Source organism: Monopterus albus, unplaced genomic scaffold (genome assembly GCF_001952655.1).
Source record: "Monopterus albus unplaced genomic scaffold, M_albus_1.0 scaffold63.1, whole genome shotgun sequence".
NCBI lineage: Eukaryota > Metazoa > Chordata > Actinopteri > Synbranchiformes > Synbranchidae > Monopterus > Monopterus albus.
This window is the reverse complement of record NW_018127943.1, coordinates 1,688,746-1,713,519: the sequence shown is the minus strand read 5'-3', so window position 1 is coordinate 1,713,519 and position 24,774 is coordinate 1,688,746. Positions and strand designations below refer to the sequence as shown.

The window sequence follows — 24,774 nt, the reverse complement described above, 5'->3', positions numbered from 1 at the left end:
ATGTTATCAATTAGCAGGTGGTTTACTGATAACGATAACTGCACAAATGTCTCTGTGTACTTCCTCTTTACGTGTGTTAGCTCCTCAAACAGCATCCTGCTATTTAAACCACACCTAAATATCTTCCCAGACAGACAAGACTCTTAGCGACAGAAATAGCAGGAGAGTTCCCTCAATCCCAACTCTTAAGCTCTGCCACAAGCTCCAACTATATAAACCAGCCATTACACTCTGCTGTAGATACTGTAACAGGAAAACAGATCCCTGCTGGTGAGGTAGTAGCATTAGGGGGGTAATTAAAACCACAACTTTTGCAAAATGGTTAAAAGCTGCATTTTACTGAAACTTTATCATGAAATAAGTAAGATAAGTCAGTAAGTTTATGTCTCAGGCTGCTCCCTGGTGCTTGGTCAGTGTTGCTCATTAGCAAAACTTGGTGTTAGTTTATTCATTATTTGCTCAATAAACTATTAGTTTGTACATTTGCAAATGTGCATAAACACTTTTAGGGAAGGAATCCTGAAATCTATTTATTAAAAAGTTAGAATAAAGAGGATACAGTTGAATAACAAACAGATGCCATAGCACAATCAGCTCATCCATGATGCTACACTGCCATATGCTGCAGAATTTATGGAGACACATTATGCAAAGACAAGACAACCACATCCGGTGCTTCTTTCTGAAATTATCTTCAGTACTTTAATATGTCCAACATAGCATACTATATAAGCTGATGACAGAAGTAAACTATCTTTTATGGCCAATATTAACAAATAATATTCTAATAACATTCTCATTTCTTTCTTGCACTACTTATAACAGAAAGCAAGCAGTATTTTTTCCGTTTATCAGGTGTTTCTCTTTGGTAATCACAGTCTTACTGGTCTCTGTGTTGCAAAATCAGACTGTGTTGCGTCCCCAGAACAGCAGCAAAAAGTGGGGAAGGAGATAAAGATTTACTGTGAGGTACATTTAAACAGCATCAGTGGGACAAACCCCCCCGCCCCCATTTTCTCTCCACAAATCTCTCTATGATGCCAACTTAAATAACTTCCTATAAGCATTTTTGGTTGATTGTGGCAATACAGCAAGATGTACTAAATCATTATGTAAATGAAATGCAGGTGCACAGAGCACTGCTCATGCTGCTTTAAAGAGACTGGGATGAAGTAGCAGTAGCCGCATTTTGTGGGAAACTAACTGGCAGGTAGGCAGCACATCCTCAAGAGAGGGCAGAGGACCCATTACAGTTACACAAGGCTGCTGAGCTAATTACATTACTGGCACAGCAGCACTTGGAGAGCTGCAAATTTGAATGCGGATGTGCTGCGTGGCCACTGGTGCTACCACATATGCAATGCTGTGATGAAGGAAGTAACTGTAAACACACAAGCACACATACTAGACGGGTGAATCTGCTGGATCGCATCAAGGCCAAAACAGACTTCATTAAGTAGAACAGAAATCAGCCATATATGACAGATTGTCAATAAATTCAGTCCTTTTGTCAGTCATGAAAAAAATTCATATTTTCTGCTACAAGTTGCATTCATTATCCCAGAGCAGCAATCACTGTTCTCATGTTATCTTACAAAAAATTAATAATAATATAAGCTGATTAGCCTAGTAATCAGTATTGTAAGATACCCTAAGGTGAGGTGTCAGAACTGGTATCAGAGGGTGACTATTGTACTGTTCATCCTTGCAGGAAGTAAACATAACATAAAAATCAGGTGGTAAGGCATTACCAACAGGAAGCAACACTTGATAGCCACATGAAAAAATAAGCAGTGGACACCTTAGAATTCTTGTACGCCCAGTCTACCTTCTGTCCAGATCTAGGCTACATTTCAAATTAAAAAAAAGATCTAGATAAGTTACAATGGCAGAAAAACAACAGGACCCCTACTTCCTGGCAGGTTTCTGATGTCCCTGAGAGTGGGATGGAGAGGTATACCTGCATGTAGCACAGGCCAGTGGGAGAGAGTGACGCGAGTTGGTTTTGGCAGGACAGTTTGGGAACTGCACTGAGCCAAGGGGCAGACAGTCAAAAACACATTCAGGGGACCTGTGCCAGCCATTTGATCCATAGATGCTTCCTCATTTGTCTATGTGGAGCCAGAGCACTGCTGCGAAGGCTTGGGCTACAAACAAGCTTTGAATTAACTCAGCTAATGTTCCTGCCAGATAAATGTCTTAGAAATATCAAGGATAAACAAAAGTCAAAGACAGGACAAAAACATAAAGAGTTTCACCCAAAGGCACTTCCTGGAATACAACTAATCGCTGGGGTTAACATCTATATTGCAGGACTGACCTCCACAGAGAGCTGAGGGCAGAGTCCTTACTGACCAGCATGTATGCACAGTGAAAACCTAAGCAGAATTAGCTCAATTGCTTTCACATAAAAACATCTGAGAAATTAGAAATGCATTATCTTGGAGTTAAGGTATCCCACAAAGTATCGCATTAACAATTAATTAGAACAAGATAGCTCAGAGCTTTAATGATTTTTTTAACAAATCTCTTATTGAGCTGGCTTCATGTTCATGCATTTAATTGTTTAATAACCCAGCAGGTAGTTTGACAGCACATCACCAAGATACTTGAAGTTTGATGTGAACTCTGACATGCAACTGTGTGGGCTTTTTGTCAGACATGGATGAAGAGGTTGAGCTGACACATTATATCAAAAAACTGCTGCTGTCTCTAGAGATTTAGCATCTGCTTTCTGAAAGAAACTTTCAAATCAACCCCACAAAACCATACACTTCCTGTCTGCATTTACATGAAGCCAGGTAATATTATTAGCTTAACCAAAGTCTTTCAATTTACAGCTTGTAATGACAGTAGTATGTTCAGTCATTACAAAGTCATTCTACAAGGCTGACATCCAGCCATTATCACAGTATGACAGTTTTAAATTACGTTATAATGGACCAAATATGATGTATCTTATCAAAGTGGATGCACCAACAGAAAGGCTCAACTAAAATGAATGTATAAATGAGCAGAAACCAAAGGTTATCTAGACTGACTTACTGACCAGATTTAATAAGAACATGTAAGACATGAAACGGCGTCAGCCCACAGACACAAATGTTGCAAGTCAAGGAAACACTACCTGTTCTCATACAGAAGAACAGGACAACTTCCTTGTTTCAAAAGAGTGTTAGTTTCAGAAAACACCATTGACAGATTCACTTTCGGCTTTTCGCGTTTAGGAGTTGCCACAGCGAATTGTCACAGTGACGACTTGCATGTTGACATTTTGCAGGGGTTTTACGCCAGATGCCCTTCCTGACACAACCCTGATTTGAACCCAGGCCACAGCGGCGACAGTGATGTGCCTTAACCACTAGCCTACCAGGGATGGCTACAATCAAGAAACTTTAATACTTATAATATTTTATACTAATAGCTGTATTTTGAATCCATCCATTATCTATGCCGCTTATTCCTAAATAGGGTCACAGGGGGCCGGAGCCCCCAGCTGACACTGGGTGAGAGGCGAGGTACACCCTGGACTGGCTGCCAGTGTATCACAGGGCTGACACTTAGAGATAGACAACCACACACACTCCTATAAACAATTTATAACCACCAGTCAACCTAAGCTGTATGCCTTTGGACTGTGAGAGGAAGCCAGAGTACCCGGAGAGAACTCACGCAGGCACAGGGAGAACATGCAAACTCTGCACAGAAAGGCCCTGTGTCAGCCTGGGCTCGAACCTGGAACCTTCTTGTTGTCAGACAACAGCGCTAACCACTGATTTGTTGATTTAATATTCATTTTCTACCGCTTAGTCCCTGAACGGGGTCACGGGTGGCCCGATTTCCGGCCAGGATTGGCTCCGGCCCCACCCGTGATTTAATATGATTATTAAAATTAATAATTAGCTGAAAATACCAAACATGCTGATTCCAGTTTCTACTTTGCATGGATTTGAAGGGTTTCCCTGTTTTATATTGCTGAAAACTTTGGTTTTGGTCAGAGAAACAAACAAACTGAAGACATCACATAATGTCAATTGTGCCATTTTCAACCCACTCCATTAAGAAAGTCAGAGATTTTACAGCAATAATACACTGTCTGTTTAGTCCTCCACTTGAGGAAAAAACTATGCAACTCTCCACTTCAGTCACCAATGAGACAACCAGCCAGTCAGCAGGCTGCTACTGCAGTTTTTCAGCTGCCCGGAGCTCCTGGAATGCAAAGGGAGCCAAGGAGAGCAGCAGCACAGGCATGTGTCTGCGAACAGAGAGCACTCAGTGTGCCAAAGAAACAGCCGAGAGGAGATTTCCACTCAATAGGCGGGCCCGAGCCTGCAGAGGGAGCCCTGAGATGGGCTCCCCATGGTAGCACAGAAAGGAGCCTTTGTTATGAAGTATTATGTAGCAGTAAGCCCCACAGTGCCTAAGCATCCCTCTGTACTGCTTCTAGGAAGGGGACAAAAACAGAAGATATAGGAAGAAGGTGACATTGGGAGAAAGGTAAAAATGAAACGCAAATAAAAGGGGAAAATAAAACTAAAAGAAACAGTCATACATTATGTTGATAGCGGTAATAGGCAGGAAAATCTGAGAACGGGATTAAAGCCAAATTGTGCTCTTATCTTGACTCACAAAATGTTTTCTCTAAGCTATGCTGTCAAACAGAAAAGGCCTCTAAAATGCCACACCTACAATCACAAAGCTCTCATTGGTGTTACACAGTGTGTTTTAACCTGAGAGCCATATAGGCTGCAAAAACGCATTCTGACACTTTACACAATTAACTAGTCTCTTCTGCAAAGAAAAACAGTCTGAATCAAGCAAAAGTAGAATCTATCCAGTAAAATGACCTACAAAATAAGTAGTTGACAAAAACATCTGGTAGCCTACTTCTAAATGGTTGGAACACCATACCAACAATACACATGTGACCAGATAAATATTCATATAACTATCAGGAAGGATTAGAAACAGGTACGTTAACGAACTGACTTTATTACAATGTCTCTACATAAAATCAAATCAGAACTCATACAGGCTGCTTTTCTAGTGGCAAAGTGAAGCAATGAATCAACATATTGTTTTTCTTAGTATTTCATTTCTTTAGTCTTACATTATATAAAATTGTATATAATTATATGTTTGGGGGTTTTGGACTGTTATTTGACAAAAGGCATTTAATGGCATCACCTTGTGCTCTGGGATACTGCAACAGGCATTTTCCACAGTTTTATAGAACAAATGAAAATTATCTTGTGTATTATTATATGTCCACTCCAGCTTCCGTAACAACATATGGTGCATAACCACTGTATCAAAACAGTAGTCAACCTTCTGTTAAGCAAAGCAGACAAAGCTAGAATACCTTTCTGACTTCAGTGGTTCTTCTAATGTACATTTGATCTTTGTCCTCTATTACGGCAGCTCGCGTCTGCACTTCCTTGCCCTTCGCTTTTGAAACTGTGACAACAGGAAGCGTGTCAAACTTTTACTGGAATAAAAGCGAGGGGGTGGAAATTTTACAGTATCGGGGGAAAAAAGACAACCGAAACTCATTGATACATCCTGGCCTAGTGTTTCAAACGTGTTCAAAATCCCTTCATATCAGCTGTAACGCAGTCACACGCTTCGACACGTGCAACTAGAGAGCTATTTAAACAAAGACTGTGGTGCACTGCCAACACTACATACACACAAATCGACCGACAAAACAAAGACAAAACCAAAGCAACCCCATTTTAACAGTTACACATATAATTGTTGGACGTTTGTTGCAGTTATTCTCACACTTAGACTCAGTAAATAATACGGAAATGATGCGACAACTGCATTATAGCAGACTTCTTGTAACGTATTAGCTATTACTGTTCACATGACCAAAACGCAACAATACAGTAGCGTTACAGCTGTTACACACAGGACTGACTAGCAACTCGAGCCAGTTTTCTATTTTACTGTATTTCTTGGCACTTTGTTAAGCTAGGATCCACCCTCTAATCAAACTTACCTAACGTTATATCCAACTTAATACGAAAGAAGACCTGTCAGAAACGAAATACGACATTTATCCCAACCTTGACATATCTTAACGTTTGTCATTGGTTACGGCTAGCTTAATTAATAACATACTTATTTAGCTAACAAATCTAAAATTGACAACTCCTTATTAACCAAAATTTATTGTTGTTTTAATTATGTCTTCAAAGAAGCCGGGCGGAGAGAAAGCAGGAGATCTCGTAGTGGCCTATCTGTGCTTAGCTTGCGAAAAAACAGACAAGACTCACCAACGTAAAGGTTTCGAGCAGCGAGCCCTCCTCTCTCTTATTCACATTCGAGGCATTAACGGTTGTATAAAGGGGGACATCAAAGCCGAGATGTGGTAAAATAGTTTTAAAATACTGTGTTTTCGTCGTGTAGTTCCGTCAGTACTGCTGCGCTGCTCGCAAGCTCTTTATGTTAGTTGAGCGGAAACATTCGCTGTGAGAACTCTACGAACTGCCTTGCTCTCGCGCGGTCTCCATGGCTACGTCGGTAAAAGGGGCGGATCCAAATCTGTCAAGACAACCTCAAGGCAGTACTTCAAAATAAAAGCTCAATATTTGGTGGGGAGAGAAAAAAAATCGATAAAAATTTAAAATAAAACAAAATTCAGAAAAAAAACACTGCAAAACTAGACTACAAAGCGGGCAACTGCCCCGGTCCACCGGTCCGTGAGAGACCCCAAAAGCCCCAGATTTACTTCATATCATTTGGCTGTTTGTTGAAACCAACAATTATCTTCATTATCAATATATCTGAATTATTTTCTTTAATAAGTGATTGATTGTTCAGTATATAAAATGTCAGAAGATCATTTTAAAATGGCTATTATTGGGTGAGACCCGAACTAACATATTCAAATGTCAGCCCAATAGTCATAGCCCACCCAAATGTTGAGTTTACTATGAAATGGGAAACCAATACATATACACATTGAGAAGCTGGTAACAAGAGATTACCTAAACTATTAATCAGATATCAATTTTTTGTAAATTAAAATCAACTCATTAGTTTATCAACTAATCATTTCAGCTGTACTGTGTGCCAGGTAATGTAAAATAATGAAAATGACATGCACTCTGGGAGTCAGTAGGGCAACATATTGTTCCCCTGACATCTTCAGATAAAACTGCAGGACAGAAAGGCAAAGGCTATGTAAACATCAAGGACAAGGATGGAAATATATTCAAGATTTTTCCATCCATATGGATCCATATTCTATCCTTGACAAAGACTGATGTGTTGTATTTTTAAGCTCTCAATACACCAAACAAAATGTAACTAAACAATTTGACAGCCAGCACCTATAGCTATATCATCTGAAAGGTTACAGTGACTGGAATAACTCTGTCATTTCTGAAAGTTCACAGAGCCTTGGGTGTTTTATTAGTTCATGTGATACGTTTTTTTCTTTGTAGCTGCTGCTGGAGAAAGTACAGTGCATCATCATCATCACCACAGCATATGCATTAAACCAACACTTAAATACTTATGAAACCCAAAAGTTTCGCTGCTCGCAAGCTCTTTATGTTAGTTGAGCGGAAACATTCGCTGTGAGAACTCTACGAACTGCCTTGCTCTCGCGCGGTCTCCATGGCTACGTCGGTAAAAGGGGCGGATCCAAATCTGTCAAGACAACCTCAAGGCAGTACTTCAAAATAAAAGCTCAATATTTGGTGGGGAGAGAAAAAAAATCGATAAAAATTTAAAATAAAACAAAATTCAGAAAAAAAACACTGCAAAACTAGACTACAAAGCGGGCAACTGCCCCGGTCCACCGGTCCGTGAGAGACCCCAAAAGCCCCAGATTTACTTCATATCATTTGGCTGTTTGTTGAAACCAACAATTATCTTCATTATCAATATATCTGAATTATTTTCTTTAATAAGTGATTGATTGTTCAGTATATAAAATGTCAGAAGATCATTTTAAAATGGCTATTATTGGGTGAGACCCGAACTAACATATTCAAATGTCAGCCCAATAGTCATAGCCCACCCAAATGTTGAGTTTACTATGAAATGGGAAACCAATACATATACACATTGAGAAGCTGGTAACAAGAGATTACCTAAACTATTAATCAGATATCAATTTTTTGTAAATTAAAATCAACTCATTAGTTTATCAACTAATCATTTCAGCTGTACTGTGTGCCAGGTAATGTAAAATAATGAAAATGACATGCACTCTGGGAGTCAGTAGGGCAACATATTGTTCCCCTGACATCTTCAGATAAAACTGCAGGACAGAAAGGCAAAGGCTATGTAAACATCAAGGACAAGGATGGAAATATATTCAAGATTTTTCCATCCATATGGATCCATATTCTATCCTTGACAAAGACTGATGTGTTGTATTTTTAAGCTCTCAATACACCAAACAAAATGTAACTAAACAATTTGACAGCCAGCACCTATAGCTATATCATCTGAAAGGTTACAGTGACTGGAATAACTCTGTCATTTCTGAAAGTTCACAGAGCCTTGGGTGTTTTATTAGTTCATGTGATACGTTTTTTTCTTTGTAGCTGCTGCTGGAGAAAGTACAGTGCATCATCATCATCACCACAGCATATGCATTAAACCAACACTTAAATACTTATGAAACCCAAAAGTTGTGAAAAAACTGATTTTTTTAATACATTTTTTACAGAATGAACACGTTTCATTATATAACACACAGTACTGTATGTACTTGCAGATAAAAGACACAAGAAAGGGAGTGGGTGGAGATTTTACTTTCATTGACGCAGAGAGGAAAGAAAGTGAGATCTCTTTTCATACCTAACCGCAGGTCACTCGGCACTGTAACCTTGAAAGACATAAAGCAGCACTGCAAAGAAGCATCAAAGGAGGCAGTCATTTACTTTTTAAATCCTGATCTATGCCCCGAACCCCATATGTTTGCATCATCTCAGAAAACTAGAGACCAGAAAACATTTAATCAATCATGCCAACCAGATATAGAGTGGTTGTTCTATATAAGATTAAAGGGATATTGATTTTCTGGTCCTGTGATATAATAAATCAGGTTTATTGTAGAAGATTTTGCCAGGGAACATACTGTACAAACTGGGTCTGAGTTTAGTGTGAGGATAATTTAATTCATATCATATAGTAATCCATTTGTATTCTTCTTAGACATTTTCATTTCACATCAATTCACTTGGACAGACATGTTAACATTTATCCAAGACAGACAATCTGCTTTAAAATTAAATTAGTTTTTGACAAGAATTTTAATGGCTCACCTTATGAAGTTCTGTTTGATAGCCTATTTGTATGGTAACTTCATTTATAGTTCTGCTTTTAACTATTTTTGTATTGTCCTCAAAATATCAGGCTAAATAATTCATCTCTGTATTTGTTATGATGTTATTGCACTTGGCAAATGGTTGTTAGTAGGAAGGTAATTCATACTCCAGCAATAGCTGAAGGGGTGCTACTCAAAATTTAAATATGCAGGCTAGAGTTGAGTGTCTAAAACAAATCAATATTAGTTGAAACCATAGAATTTTATTTCACCAGCTCAAACACTAATGTCAAATGTTTACATTTGATGATTCTGGGTAGCCATCATATCCTCTTTTACTTTTACTTTCTCCAGTTCCAATTAAATCTGTCTCCCTCTGTGACCCCTACTTACATCCAACCTCATCTTCTTCTATGAAATATTCTATTTGCGTTTCTTTTGCTTAAACTTATTAGTGATACCAGAGGTTCTGAAGCATTGACATTAACCAACCTTTTGAAGCTTTACCAAGTGTTAATGCTCTGTGCCTATGCTGACACCTAGTGGTAACTTCACCTTCCTACATACATACATACATGATAAGTTCCAAACCATTTTTGCTGACAAATGACTACTAAAATAAAATATTTCATTTAGGTTTATTTAATGGGGCTTCTCAATTTAGGTTCTACGTTAGCTTCAATTAGAGTGTACTACCAAAACCATGGGGGGGCTAAAAACACCCGAGGTAGTTCATCCGGACTCCCCCTCAGCTAGCAAAGTGGTTGCATCCAGTTGTTTCCTACGTGGTGGTGGTTGACGGGCTGCTACGTCATTGTGTACATCGGCGTTGTATAGTTTTTTCGTGTATTTTTAGGCCTCGTTTTCTGGCTTGTGGCGATAATATTTTTCATACAAATTAACAGTATGATCTGTATTAGCCCTACAAGGTGGTAAATAAAGACAAAAATGATAATCACGCTTAAACGAGGTGGCTGGGTTACTTTTTGCTACGAAACCAACTAATGTAGCCAATGTTATAGTGACGTGAGCAATTCATTGCTAATGTGAAGTTAGGTCTTACAGTTCTTTATTTACCTAGTACATTTCATACACATAGGTAAATGAAAGTGTTTTACAGGGGCAAGAGAAAACGATAACAGCATTAAAACCATAACAAAATCGGTTAAGACAAAGTGAAGATAAAACATTGTTAAAATGAGATAAAATACGTAAAATGAAAATAAGAACAAAAAGAGAAAATAAAAGATCTCAAACAAATCTAGCAGTTCTAGTGCAAAAGGTACAGTGTAGAAACGGGTCAAATAAAGGCACAGGAAAACAGCAGTCATAGCATTTCTCAATTGGCTACAGAAGGATCTGGATATGTTGTCTGTTACAGGCATATCCGTTTTTCTTTACGTAGTTTTCAAATGCCCCAGCAGTTTGAACACATTAATTCTTCCCACATGATACTTTCTGACGCAATTTAAATGTTTTGGGCAAAAGGTCACAATAAATTTAATGCAGCTTACATCTCTGACTTGATGTAAACAAAAGCAGTTTTTCCTATTCTCTAGTTCCAGCTTTTTATTTATCAGGCTTGAGTAGCAGTTGATGAGACATATTAGCAATTATTTTCTAAACATGATTATTAACACAGTACCTTTCTATACAGGTCAAAGGCCCTGGGATTGGCATGATATCAGTCTCCCATAATGGCAGTTTGGCTTTGACCATGTCAGCTTTCCTCTCAGGGATCTCAGCAGCCGTCTGCATAAATGCTGCACTACAAAGATCTCCACTTTCCTTTGTCATGGAGAATGCTAAAGTCACAGACTTTGGCCTCACAGATGTATGTGACATCTTATTGGACCCCACCTTGGAAAAGAACAGGGTGTGGTGTCTTTGATTTCAATCGAATGTGCCAGCTGCCAGTTCCTGTTTCTGAAGATGACCATGACTGCAAAGCAGGCTACCCCAGTACCGAGGGGTCACAGCAAAGAATCATTCAGGTGGTTACATATCTTAAAGCTGGGCACTTATTGGAGGTCCCTTACATGCATTTTTGCCCATCTGGGTTTCATACAGCTATATGGAGCAATGTGATGTTTGGTGGGGAGCCCAAAGCCCACCGTGTCGCTCAGCTGGACCTGTGGGGAAGAGCCCATGAGTTCTTCAAGTGCCACTTGGACAAGAGCACTTGTTAGCAAGCAATACTGCATCACCAAAACGGTCACAATTAGCTATGCTTGGCTTTGTCTTTAGCTTCTAGAGAATGAAAATGGCAAAGGGGTATTAAATAATGCCATATGAGCAGTCCTATGTTAAAACTCTGGTTTTCTGAGTTTCCATTTCACTAAAGTGAACCCTGAACAACAAGTAGTCAAATCTTAATGGAAAGTGACTATTGTTATTGTTGGCATGGTTACTGTATGTGCCTGTGCTCTTCGTGCCGTGACATGACAATGTCTGCTGTGAAGAAGACCTACGCTCCAAATTTAAATGTCTCAGAATGAGCTGCATATTGTGTGGTTAAATGTTATCACTAGTCATCTGAGGTGTCTTAAGATCTCAGTATATAACACTCCTTTCCTCAGTGTTAAATAACTTTTTGTGAACGCCCAGTATAAATCTTTGATTTATTGTGATTGTGGTTGGAAGAGGGCTGGGCGGTAATTCATTATAATTATATTTTATGGACCCATGGTGGTATCCGATTGTTTTAAACAATTCTACTGTACAAATAATTTAAAGAATCCTTGATCCTTTTGTGATTCTGCATGCATGTTCCATACGATAACGTCCTGATGTCAGAAAAACAGTGTATTAATACATTTACATTGATTTCAACTATACTGGGCTCTGGGTGTCAAACTCATTTATGCGAATGATGCCATCTGGTGCCAGCCTCCTGCATTTACCTCTGATGTTTCCTGCAGAGTTGCCGAACTTGCCACATACTGTGTAAAGTGAAACTGGGGACTTTTAGGATGAAAGACTGTGAAACCCAAGCCTATATTTTAAACATCAGTGTAAGTGTTACAGCTTTATTCTCATGTTCAAAACCTGAAAATATGATTTTGTGATGTAAGATTTTCTATCAGGGATTTAAAAAACTTTGTAGCATGCATCAAAAAATGGAGACAAAGACACTGACATCTCTCCCTCAGCGTTCATGTTGATATATACAGTCTTTACAAATTTATTCCATAATGTTTCTGTTGAGACCTTAACATTGTATAAAATGAGTCTGAAGCATGGCTGGTCAGTCATTCTTTCATTTCATTTACAGTTAACCACTGATCTTGACCCTTATTGTTTCACTTCTCTCTGGGCTACACAAAGGAAAATACAATTGATTCTCTATTGTTAATTAAAACGTTAACTAAACTACAAAATATTGCTTTGCTTTGCTCAGTTGTCCTGTCCTATTCTGGTATTTTCAGGAAACCAAAGAGGAATGTCACAAGCTCCTGTGAGAGTACATGGTGAACAAGACAGCAGCTGTGAGAGGAGACCTGCATGTAAAGTCAAGTAAACCACTATTTTATTTCTTTTATTATTCTATTTCTTTTATTTTTTTTGACAGGGTAATTGCCTTGCAGCGTGTTTTACTGTTATTATGCTAAACAGATGTGATTTCATACAGAAATTTGTCTTGAAATATATTTTTGTCTCATTGATGGTGACAGCCTGTAAGTTTACCCGCATGTTAATTTATCATTACCAGTGTGTAATTGGACCTGAACTCTTCAAACTAAAGAGTGGTTCATCTTTTCTTTCATAATGCTTGTCATTCATAAGATTCAGCGGAGTTTCTCGGTGCTGTGAGAAGAGGAGGGGCTCTCCTCTCTAGTCTTGCACCTCACACTTGCAGGCTCCACACACGCACCAGCCAGTCTACCAGTGCAATTGGCAGCGGGAGAAGGAGTAACAGCCTCACAGACACAGTATTTAATTGGATGGCGAGAGGTGATAGCGGCGTGTGCTCGGTGCTGCAAGCTTATTTCCCGGAATGGACACTTAGCAACCTGGTGTGGTTATAGGTGCACGCTGGGTGTCAGAGAGCAGCGTCCAGCCAACCTCACTGCGCATGGATCTCAGTGATTGACTGATTTCTGCCATGCATACGCATTGGAAGATTGTGTGGCACACAGCCCAGGCTTATCATTTCCCCGTGCTTTGATGATTTACACCATGTTTTTCCTAATTTATTTACTGACAAGACATCATCTCATTTTTGACAGCAGCGCGCATTGCCGACCTGTGTCCATCTTACATCGTCATTGACATCTCCTGTGCACATAATCTGTGATCTTTTGATGTTTCCCCCCCATTTTTTTTGCAAGGCTGAGCAGTTCTAATATGTTTCTTTAATGCTGGACTCTGACAGCCTTCTTGAAAACCGTCAGGATCGCAAGGTGAACCGACATGGATAGCGGGAGCCAGGCTGCGACGGTCGGGTACGGTGCAGCCAATTTCACAGCAGCTCACCTCTGGCGGGATCTCCTAAATGCTTCGAGCCCGCCGACCCGGTGGGACAGCATCCCAGCTGCAGAGGGGACCGGGCTGGACGAGCAGCAGCGCCTCATCCGAGAGCAAGCTTACCGGGACTTCACCACCACCGTTCAGGTTTTTATCGTCATAGGTTCGCTACTCGGTAAGTCTGCTCATAAACTTATAGTGTAGACTTCCCATGCAGGCCCAAAATAAAACAGTCCTGCAGCTGTGTAGTAAAACAATCAGACGATTTAGCATTTTATTGAATTTTCTTGATTAAAACCTCTACACTAGCTTCATGTTTTCCAAAGGAAGCCCTCAAATGGATATGGAGACACTCCTTGTGCAGAATAATTTAAATAATTGATGCAGTATGCAACAAATAACAAGACGCTTCCAAAAGCAGAGCCTTCATGAACTCATAAAAGATTATGGGTAGAAGCAATAGTGCTGGTAGGCTGTCTTTAAGGCAAATAAAGCTCATCCTCCTTATCATAAAGCCCAATGCATTTAGGTTTGTTTATTTTAAAACCTGGGTTAGTCAGTTTATCACTACACTAGTCACAAGCTGACCTGAAAAAGTACTGTTTGACTTAGGCTATGTAACTGGAGGCCAAGTGCCTGTGAGTTGTCAGTGTGTTTTGCATTTACATGTTAGTTTTAAACTATCTTAAATATTGGCTGTTAAACAGCATTATAATAATGAAATATGTCAGACAATCAGAAAACACTCTGCTAAAACATATAATTTAAATTTGGTGCCTGAAGAAGTAAAATGGCCTGTTAGACTGAGTTATTGTAGTGTTAGGGGTTCAGGTGTTTGCTTATATTACTTATTTCACCTTGACATGGCCATAAGCTTCTTTCGACCTGAATTTGTGCTGGTTTAGAAACAAATATTCTTCCACTTGATGTAACCACACCAGCACATTAGTCTTACTTACATACATACATAGCTTTGACTTCTCCTCCATCATATCAACAGCCAGGAACATATTGTAAACCTCTTGCCTTTAATGAGAATAGCACATGAATGTGTTACCTGTTGTAACTGTCGTGTATAGAATTAATTCACAGGGAGAATCACTGCAGTGCCAATCATCATTCATTGAACAATATATTGTAATGTGAATTCCAGAGGGAGAGAAACAGAATCACCTGGAGTTGTGGATCTCTGCAGAGTTTGGGGTCTTTGTCTGTCTTCTCAAGTCCCCCCAAATGCATCCACACGCTCGTCAAGTCTGAGTCTATCTGAGTCTGTCTTATCAGCCTTGCAGCTGATTATATAGCCCTTTCTTACTTCTTGAACCTCCTGCATCATGTCATTCTGGACATCTAGCGGGCCCCCCTCCCGCGGGTATGGGAAGCCCCTAGAATTACTGGAAAACAGGACGCTGGACTCCATGTTTATGCAGAAGATCCTCATAAAAGTTCATCTCTGACCATACTTAGCCCGGTGGTGGTTAGCAGTAAATCAGACTCCAGAAAAAATATGTAATCAAACAGCATGTAGCTCACATTTGGTATCAGCTTGTGTGAGTGCGTATGTGTGTGTCTGTGTGTGTGTGTGCTGAGTGGACATTACGTTCATGTGAGTTGAGTTTATGTAAGTAATCAAAATATTCCCTGTTTACTTAGAATGTAGCTAACACTGGCCTAATAAGTATAAACTATATTAAGTTTGCTTTTGCCACTACATAACAGTCTGTCTTCTCACTGCACAAAACACACACTGGTGATGTTCATAACCTTCCTAGTATAAAGCAGTAACAATTATCAATTTTCCCAGATAAAGCAGAGATCTGAGTTTGACTATAAATCTGATTACTATGCCACTGTGTGCGTGGCACCGGCAAATATTACCATCAACTGAACTAGAGTCTGTGAGGAATGTAGACTATATCTGGCTTCTAGTCCTCCGCTGCCATTCATAAATAAATCTCTCATTGAAACTAAAGGAATTACAATACAAATGGGATTTCCCTAAGAAGTTGCTAATGATGCTTCATTGAAAAGAGCAGTTTATTAACACCATTTCAGACATAACTTACTCTCATGTGTGTAGTACACAAAATATGCTTTTAAGCTTTAAATTATGTTTTTTTTTATGTTGCTACCTTTAGCCTGGCTGCCATTTGTTAAGTGGAAAAAGCAATTATGTTTAGCGTTAGCTTCATCTTCTTTTTGGCTGCTGTAAGTGGTTGCCCAGGTGTTCCTCAAGTGCCAGGTGAGCATGTTAGGCACAAAAGGACAAATTGATTTTACAGACAATGCAGCCTCTGACTATCAAAGAGTAGAGGTCTCGGTGATGCCTACGTTAAGGACACATAACTGTTAGTTAGACACCGTTATTTCTGTATTTGTAAAACACTTGGTTGTAAAAAGAGCTACACAAATAAAAGGAAGTATAGTTTCTTTTTTGGAGACTAACCCTAACAAACTGTACATCTAACCACCTCTCTCCTCCTCCACACAGGAAATGCCACAGTGTTGTGGTGCACCTGCTGCACAAATGTTTTTAAATCCGTAACTAATCGCTTCATTAAAAACCTGGCGTGCTCGGGTATCTGTGCTGGCCTGGTCTGCGTTCCCTTTGACGTGGCACTCGGAGCAAGCCCTCGCTGCTGCTGGTGGCTTCACACTCTGCTGCTCTGCAAGGCCATCAAGTTCCTCCATAGACTCTTCTGCTCTGTCACTGTGCTCAGTTTCAGCGCCATTGCACTGGACAGGTTAGTTCAGTGAAAATGTTTGACATACAGTTCCTATTCACTGTATACACATAGTAAATGTAGACAGAGACAATACATTTTTCGTTCTAGATACTTGTTGGTTTGCACTTGACATTAAAACCCAAGCCTCTTTCAAAACAGGTAGCAACTAAAAAGAGCACTCTCTCCATGAGTAGGATGAGTGATGTTTTATTTTTGTGCTCACTTCAGCTCTGCATCCAGAACTTTTGAAATATGCTGGGAAAAGGCTGGTGTGCATCTCCCCCTCACTTCACAAGATTTGGAGGTGCCACTTGCAAGAAGTGGAACTGTAGTGATCAGTTTATCAATACATTGTCAGCTGGAGTAATTCTTTTCCAGAAAATGGACACCTGGACATATTTGAGCAGCACAAACGGAACAATATCAATCAGGGGTTTGATTCTGAAAGATTGTTTTTTTTTTGTAGCTGAAAAAGTGTTTTTTAGTCTCCATCATCTACACCCTGTGGTGTGGATGAGAGGGGGTGACGGTCGTGATTGACCGGGCATGTGTGCATCACGCTGACAGACTCTTGTGCCAGGCCTCTCTATGACATTGAAGGATGCAGCCAAAAGCAGCTTGAGATGGCTGCTGCAGCCCACATACAGTCTCACACTGACTGATAGGTTTATCTCAATACTTTTAATTTTATTGGTAGCTTTTTCAGCCAGTTTAAACATTTTTTCAGTATTTCTCTATTACTACCAATAATTTAAATAATTTACATCTGCACTCTACAAACAAAGCATCAGAAAAGGTCAATGACACGGACACATAGAGTATAAGATGTTTAAATGTGGATCCTTTATTGTTGCAGTCTTATTTTGGCTTTGGTTCCACTGCTACAAAGATGATATCACCTTCATAGCAGCCAACACAGTCAGAATGCCATAAAACCAATGAATTATTTATTCTCATGGAGAATAATTGAGTTTGTGGGCATGCCGGCAGGCTGAGACTGCAGCACACATACTCAAACACTAGCTTTTGTTGATGAAGAGACAATACAAGGAAATAAAGTCCTTCATGCAACTTGTTTTGCTAATGATTAAGGGACAATAGCAGGATCAGAGACAATCTACATGCCTTTATTTGTAATCCAGAAATGAGGAGCTCTAGTTTTGCTGTTGTGGGCTTGCACTATAAACAGCCACATGATTTCAACATCTGCATAAGTTAATACACCACAGATAATTAAGAGAAAATCATCTCATCCCATCCCTTTGTCCCCCCTCCCTTTAAAACATTAAGTCCATTATTGTTTTAATAGGATAAATTTGGCATCTACAGATTAAACTAAAATCAACTGCTCCTCTTTTTTTGTTGGTAATGAAGCCTAAATTTTATACTTGCACTGTCTTTTCTTGTCTGTAGATACTACTCTGTGCTGTACCCATTAGAGAGGAAGATCTCAGATGCAAGATCCCGAGATCTGGTTATCTATATCTGGGTCCATGCGGCAGTGGCGAGCCTCCCTGTGTTCGCTGTGACCAATGTGACGGATGTGTACGTCACCTCGTCCTGCTCAGATGACCACACCCACTCCCTGGGACACATGGTGTATGTGTTGATCTACAGCGTCACCACGGTGATCCTCCCTCTTGCTCTGGTCTTCCTCTTCATGCTGCTGATCCGCAGAGCGCTTAGTGCCAGCCAGAAGAAGAAGGTGATCATTGCGGCGCTGCGGACTCCACAGAACAGCATCTCCATCCCATATGTGTCCCAGCGAGAGGCCGAGCTACACGCCACTCTGTTGGCCGTGGTTCTGGCTTTCTCTGCCTGCAGCACACCCTATGGGGTGTTGGTGGTTTATCGCACTATTCTGACAGACCCCAAGGAGCTTCCAGTCTCACTGTATCTCACAGCACTCTGGCTCCCCAAGGTGTCACTGCTCACCAACCCACTTTTGTTTCTGACTGTTAACCGCTCAGCACGTCATAGCTTGCTGGACCTGCTGGCCAGGATTCACAGACGCTACAGCCGCCGTAATGTGGTCAGCACTGGTGGTCTGGCATCTTTAGGAGCAGAGAGGGTGATTGGGGAGCCAGTGGGACTGGAGACTGTTGGCCGCTCTGGGAGTCAACTCCTGGAGATGTTCAACATTGGCCAGCAGCAGATCTTTAGGCCCTCTGAGGAAGAGGAAGAAGAGGAGGATGTGGAGAATGAGACCCCTTCTCAAGGATCAGGAAGCTGCTCCGGGCCCAAAGAGGACCCTAATGGCAGGTCGAGACTGGGGAGTCTGAGAGGGGAGGTGATCACCAAAAATGACCCTTTGCAGGGCTCAGGGGGAGTGCTAGTCATCACCAAAGAGGGCCCCCCTGTAATCACAGCACCCCGGGCCTCTCCAGTGCACACATGCGCTTACGCCTCCTCATCACAGGTGGCACCAGCTACACCCACAGAAGCTGATGACTCCACACAGTTTAGTTTTGGGCCATTTGAGCTGCCACCTCAGTGGTTACCTGAGACCAGGAACAGCAAGAAGAGGCTGCTGCCTCCACTGGGTAACACACCTGAGGAGCTGATCCTATTCCCACTGTGGACCCATGAACTATACCTGCTCACAGCACTACAGGTTAGGCCTCTTGTCAAGGCCTTAGCAGGATATTGATGTGTCGGCCTGCTCAGCGAGATGCTTTGTTTCCTTTAGTTTGCTTAAACTTTTCACATACTTCTATTTCTACTTCTGTGGTAGTAGCCACTGTAATAGAGGTTTTTCTTTGTATTGCACAAGAACAGACACCCGAGGCATTACACTTTTCTTATTGGACAAATATCAATTTGATTTAAAATATTTACAATGCTGTGAGAAATATGTCTGCTCAGTCCAACTTCACAGATCCAGTTCCATAATTAAAAGCTTCTACAATGACAAGTAGATAAACCTCGAATCTCCCTTTCTTGATTAGAGCTGGCATTATGAACACACTGTAAAATACTGTTATACTGAGAGATGCACTGATACTGGATAGTATATTTGCAAAGCAAACAATCAGGGGAGGCTACAGAGCCTCCTATCAAAACATTTTTTACAATGGCTAAACTCTTGCACTCTGTAAATGAACACATCTCAGTGTCTGTTTTTTCATTTAATCCTGTAGGATTGTTTTTGTAACCATGTTTGACAAGTTTTTCTCCAGTGTTTGGGATGAACCTGCCCTTTGCTGGCATCCCACTTTTGGAATATTCACATTTCCTCTAATGTAGTGAATGTTGTTGCCATTTGTACTTTAACTGTGGATTTGATAAGAAAAATGCAGGTGTGCCGTATGCAAATACATGTTATAGAAACGTGAACTTTATCTGTGTGTTTACACTTGTTTTCTGGAACCTCAGGTGCACCACATAGACTGAGAAATGTTATCAGTTCCTCTCTGGTTTCCTAAAAATCAAATGCTCTTTCAGATCGTAGAATAAAGCAGGTAAGAGCAGAGATACAAGCGCATCTTTTTCATCAGCAGAGTCTTGATGAAATGATTTTCAGCTGTGTCTTCTTTGTGATGTATAATTCAATAGCAACCTCAAACTGAAGCTTTGGCTGAGGTAAACAGAGTTGGGCAGCACTTCAAATATTTGTCAAGCCACAACTCCCTTGGGAATACCCACAATCCCCTGCTGTGTCCACAAAGAACATGGATCTATGCTGCATCCTATCCATGCTGTTATCAGGTGCAATTGTGCAGTCGTGCTTAACTGCAAACAATATCCATTCCTTTTACTTAAAAGCTGGAAAGAGATGAATAACATGTTTATTCTTATAGATCTATTCCAGTCATGAATGTATTTGGACAGTTATTGTAGTGTGCAGTAGCTGCTACAGTAGATAAACTACTACTCTGAAAGTCAAAGCGTCACATGCAAGAGGAAGGTCATTGATTTTTTTTTTGGTGTGAGGGTTTAAGAATACTCTGGCCTTTGAACATATTTCCCACCTGAGTTGATTCAAGACTTATTCAAACCTCAGTCTTTCACCCCTGCAACCATTAAGAGCTTGACACCAGAGTGCAGTGATACAAAGAGGAGTCACATAAAGTGAGTTTGAAAAATATTTGGATTTGCTCAAAAATGGGTCCAGGAAAAAGTGATATTTTACTAAGTGAGATGCTTAAAGTCTAAACACTTCTTACCATGAGTGGTGTGATCCTACATGAACTCATAATGTTCTGCCAAAATTGGAACCATTTAATTGTTTTGTATGAGATATATATTTTTTTAAAATCTCTGTTTTTGTCATTTTTCATGTTGAAGTGGGCGGGACTCCATCAGAGTTCAGCATCATTTGAATCAAAATGGTGGATTGGATGCTTGTGTTTCCTGGCCACTGAGAATTTGTGAGCCTGATCAAACATAATAACTATGTGTTTTTTCATCCAAACTTTAGCTTTGTTTCTTATTTAGCCTTAAATATCCAACATTATAGCGTGAGCAATTTGAAATGATGAGAAGCCACTGTCACCAAACCATCCATTTAGTAGCTGTTCTTTCATGAGCACCTTTTATTTGCCCAGTTGTCATGGAAAGGTAGATGTTCAAATTTTTGGTTTTTTGAGCACTTAACCTTATAAAACCATTTGTATCATATTTGATACGTGAGGTTTCTGAGCAAAAAAAATCACCAAAAATGTCCTATGTATCAAATGTGATACAAAAGAAATAGAAATAATATAAATAAAATAGCACTTCTATTCCTATATGCCTGGACTGTCTGTCTATGCATATATGGCAAATAAAAATCTTGAATTTCAAATCATAAATTTTATTTTGGATTTTATTAAAAGCTTTAATAAACATCTCATTTCCAAAAAATTAGAATGTTCTGGCTATTTTTTGATATGTTGGGCTTTACAGGGTTAATGTTAGAAATGACAGCTGAGAATCCAGTCTTACCATGGTGTCCATTTAGTAGCTGTGTTGGAGCTTTCGATCTTATCACACGATCAGCATCTATCAACACTGAAGCTTTGTCCTTAGTGCTTAGAAAAGTGCTTAGAAGAAAATCTAAATTTGAACATGCAACTGCTTTTTTTCTGTTAACCAAAGATGTTTTTATGCTCTATTGTACAGTACTTGTTTTTCACTTTGCTTTGACTCTAAACATGTAAAACATATTGTACCATAAGTATAAAATACACCAGAAACCCTGGGTACTATATGTGTAGTCCCAGCTGACTTTTTAAAGAAAGCAGTGTTTTTTGTCATATTTTCAAGGATTTTGTTGTTGTGACTGATGGGCTGGTGAATGTCTGGATATAGTAATAAGAGATCAGAGGCTTACTGCCTACACAAACACTCTAATGTATTCTAATTGTGGCACAACCACTAGGTCTGGGCATTGAATGGCGTGCTAGTAATAAAACTCCAAATTCAGGCCGTGACAGTGCTTTCAAGACATCTTTTATCATCATCATACTAAAACTGGCTCTCCTCATTTTAGAACGAAGAAATCATAATTGTGACATTTTCAGTTATAGCAAATTATACCTTCTGCAATCCAGGCTGTAAAAAAAAGTGTTTAATCTTCTTTGCAGTGTGTAAGAAGGACCACATGAGAAGATTTTAAGGTGCAGAAGCTGGAGAACAAAGTCTCTGTTTGTATTGCACCAGATTTACCCTCTAACTGGGTTTTACACTAAAGCATTATGCAAATTTGAACTGGAATAATTTCACTCGGTATGTTGTTGTTCCTCATTGAATTTAAAAGAGATGCTACTCTTGGCTCCGTGTGTTGTAAAGGACCACTCGTATTTATTCAGTTCAGTTCCAGTCAATACCACTCTTATTAGTGAAATCATTTTCAAACATGAGATCCACCTTAATGCTTACTTTTAACTCTTGTCTAAGTATTGTCAGAGATTTCAAAACTGTAGCAAAATATAGTTTTCTGATCTTCCCAAGCTACCATATTTTAGTCAGGAAACAGGTGCATGTCATTGTTAAATTAATCCAGTACTGACTGATGGTAGAATATGAACATCAGCCTTCCATGACGTGGCTGATCTGACCTTCCTAACTAAGAGGTTTTGTTGTATTACAGCAGCATCATGCTACTTCTGCCTTTGCTCCTAAAAGTGAAGCGTCAACACTTGCATGGTTGCTGCTGAAGGCTATATGCTAACAGAAACCTGTACACACGATTGCTTCATTCAAATACACAACAATAGTCATAATTTAATATAGTTTCTCTTTTTTGTGCAGTGCTCAGAGCTTATTTTCATTAGAGAAAATCAACGAACACATGGTTGATAGAGCCGTTACCAGTACCATGGATACATTCATTAACAGCAAATCCACTTATTGGACTTACAAATAGATGCAGCATGAAATAGTTTTGAACAACTTGATTTTTTTTTTCTGAGGCCATTACTCATAATAACTGGAAGCAAAGACTGATTTAATTATCTCGGTTGCTAGGCAACAGCTAACCCAGATGCTGCACAGCAGCCTCTGCAGCTCTAGTGTTTCCCTCACCGCTGACTTCAAACACAGGGCTGAGGACAGCACAAGTGTGACGCTAAGGACCGGAGTGATGCTGTTAATGTACTGTGGAGTGGTGGAAGCAAAGTCAGTTCATTTCAAGCACCCCAAAGGAGAGGAAAACTACAAAAATGGTTGTTTTTACAAGCCAATTTCTACTCAACATAACTGAGCTTCTTTTAAAGTCAGTGTGACATTTTGCCCATTTTCTCACACTTCAATTCAGCTTTTGAGACATACAGTCATGGCACCCCTGTATTGCTGCCACTTCTCCCAGAAAATTGTTGCAATCACAAAGTCTTTGTTACATCTTTAATAAATATATACAGCCCTATATGTCAGGTCGAAGGGGGTCATTTGAGCGCTGGAGGTCAGAGAGTCCAGCTTTTCTTTTCATCCAGTTGTCTGACTGTCCGAAACAGAAACTAGTGAGTCACAGCCGTGCGCTTCAGCAGGTTTTGTATTTCTGTATGAGTCCAACTGAATAAAGCTATTACCTGTCCGGCAGCATTTCACATACTGTAGCTTTATTTTTAAGCTTTTAGTGATGATTACTTTGTCATTTGGACAAAAATAGCAAATGGAGGTACAAAATGAGTTTAAAGATAGTACAGTATCTTGCTGAAATCACTGAGAGGAAAACTAAAGCTAGTGTAACCTTTCCACGTAACACTGGCTTACACAATAGCATTCACTATTACAGATTCAAGAAATGGTCCAGTGCATGTGCTTCCTGTGGAGGTGTGAGTATGTGTGTGACAGGTGTGATCTCTGTTAGTTAGTGTCAGGTCACCCTGACTCTGGTGCTCAAACACATCTGTTAAAGCCTGGCTTTCACACCACAGAGCATTTTTAGAACCAGCACTTTTAGGCCTCAGAGCTCAGCTGCACCTTTGCTTGTAGCTCTTACCCCCACCTCTGCCTCTTGTCTTTCATCAGTAATATTTCCTCATGGAGACATGAAAGCCTGGCATGATAAATCTCTACAGGTTTTTGCAGAGCTGATGCTGAAGCACCATAGACTCCTGTCTGCTTCTCATAATGGAGAGTCTAACATTCTCTTAAATATTGACAACTGGTTTGATGCCTACATCAAATGTGCATGAACAAATGTTGAAATGACACATAGTTGACCAAAAAGTAGCCAAGTGCCCCATTACTTTTGAACCCCTAAACGTCTGATGCTGAGTAGGCTATAACTCCCACACAGTTGTTTGAATAATGACATAAACCAAATCAAATTTAAATGGAGAATTTGCACTCTGGTTGGCAGCCTGGCAAGCGAGTGGGGAAACTGGGCAGTATACTCAGTATGCAGGAAAGTTAATGAAGGACATGGGAACAGGGCTGTAGGTGGATCTGGAAAATGGAAGAAAGTCCGAGGACATCAGGTGGGAGGATGGAAAGTAGCCAAAGACTGCAGGATGCCATAGAAAGTGGCAATGTGCCTGAAGCCAGACAGAGGGTTTGAATGGGAAATATAGCCGGTGGGTGTGCGTCTGTGTGTGAATGTGCGCACACTTTTGCGCTCTGTATAAATAGGGGTATTTACATCTGCTTTAAATGGGTTCTCCATCACAGTGTGTCATGTTTGGCAGGTACAGATGCCAAACAGAGGTTGTGGTGAACTCAATTAGAAAACCAGACGAACCGAGGTAACGACAAGTTCTTTACTTGTTGTAAACAAAACAACTAACACAGAGTCCAGGATATCAATCAGGTCGATAAGACAGTCCAGGGTCGGCGCCGGTAAACAGGTATAGCCAGGGGATCCAA

At 40.0% G+C, this 24,774-nt stretch overlaps 1 protein-coding gene and 1 long non-coding RNA gene across 2 annotated transcripts in view; one reads left to right on the top strand and one right to left on the bottom strand.

Moving 5' to 3' along the window:
• The window catches only part of LOC109962277 (uncharacterized), a 26,461-nt gene extending 19,920 nt beyond the window's left edge, over nt 1-6,541 (bottom strand). The window contains exon 1 of the long non-coding RNA XR_002275237.1: nt 6,282-6,541. This is a non-coding gene — a long non-coding RNA (uncharacterized LOC109962277). The remainder of the gene's footprint in view (nt 1-6,281) is intronic.
• A 6,624-nt stretch (nt 6,542-13,165) lies between these two features.
• On the top strand, nt 13,166-19,135 carry gpr176 (G protein-coupled receptor 176). Its single transcript, XM_020603872.1, has 3 exons — nt 13,166-13,934; nt 16,251-16,503; nt 17,899-19,135. The coding sequence occupies exons 1-3, from the start codon at nt 13,706-13,708 to the stop codon at nt 19,133-19,135; spliced, it is 1,719 nt and encodes a 572-aa protein (XP_020459528.1). The 5' UTR covers nt 13,166-13,705.
• The last annotated feature ends 5,639 nt before the right edge of the window (nt 19,136-24,774 follow it).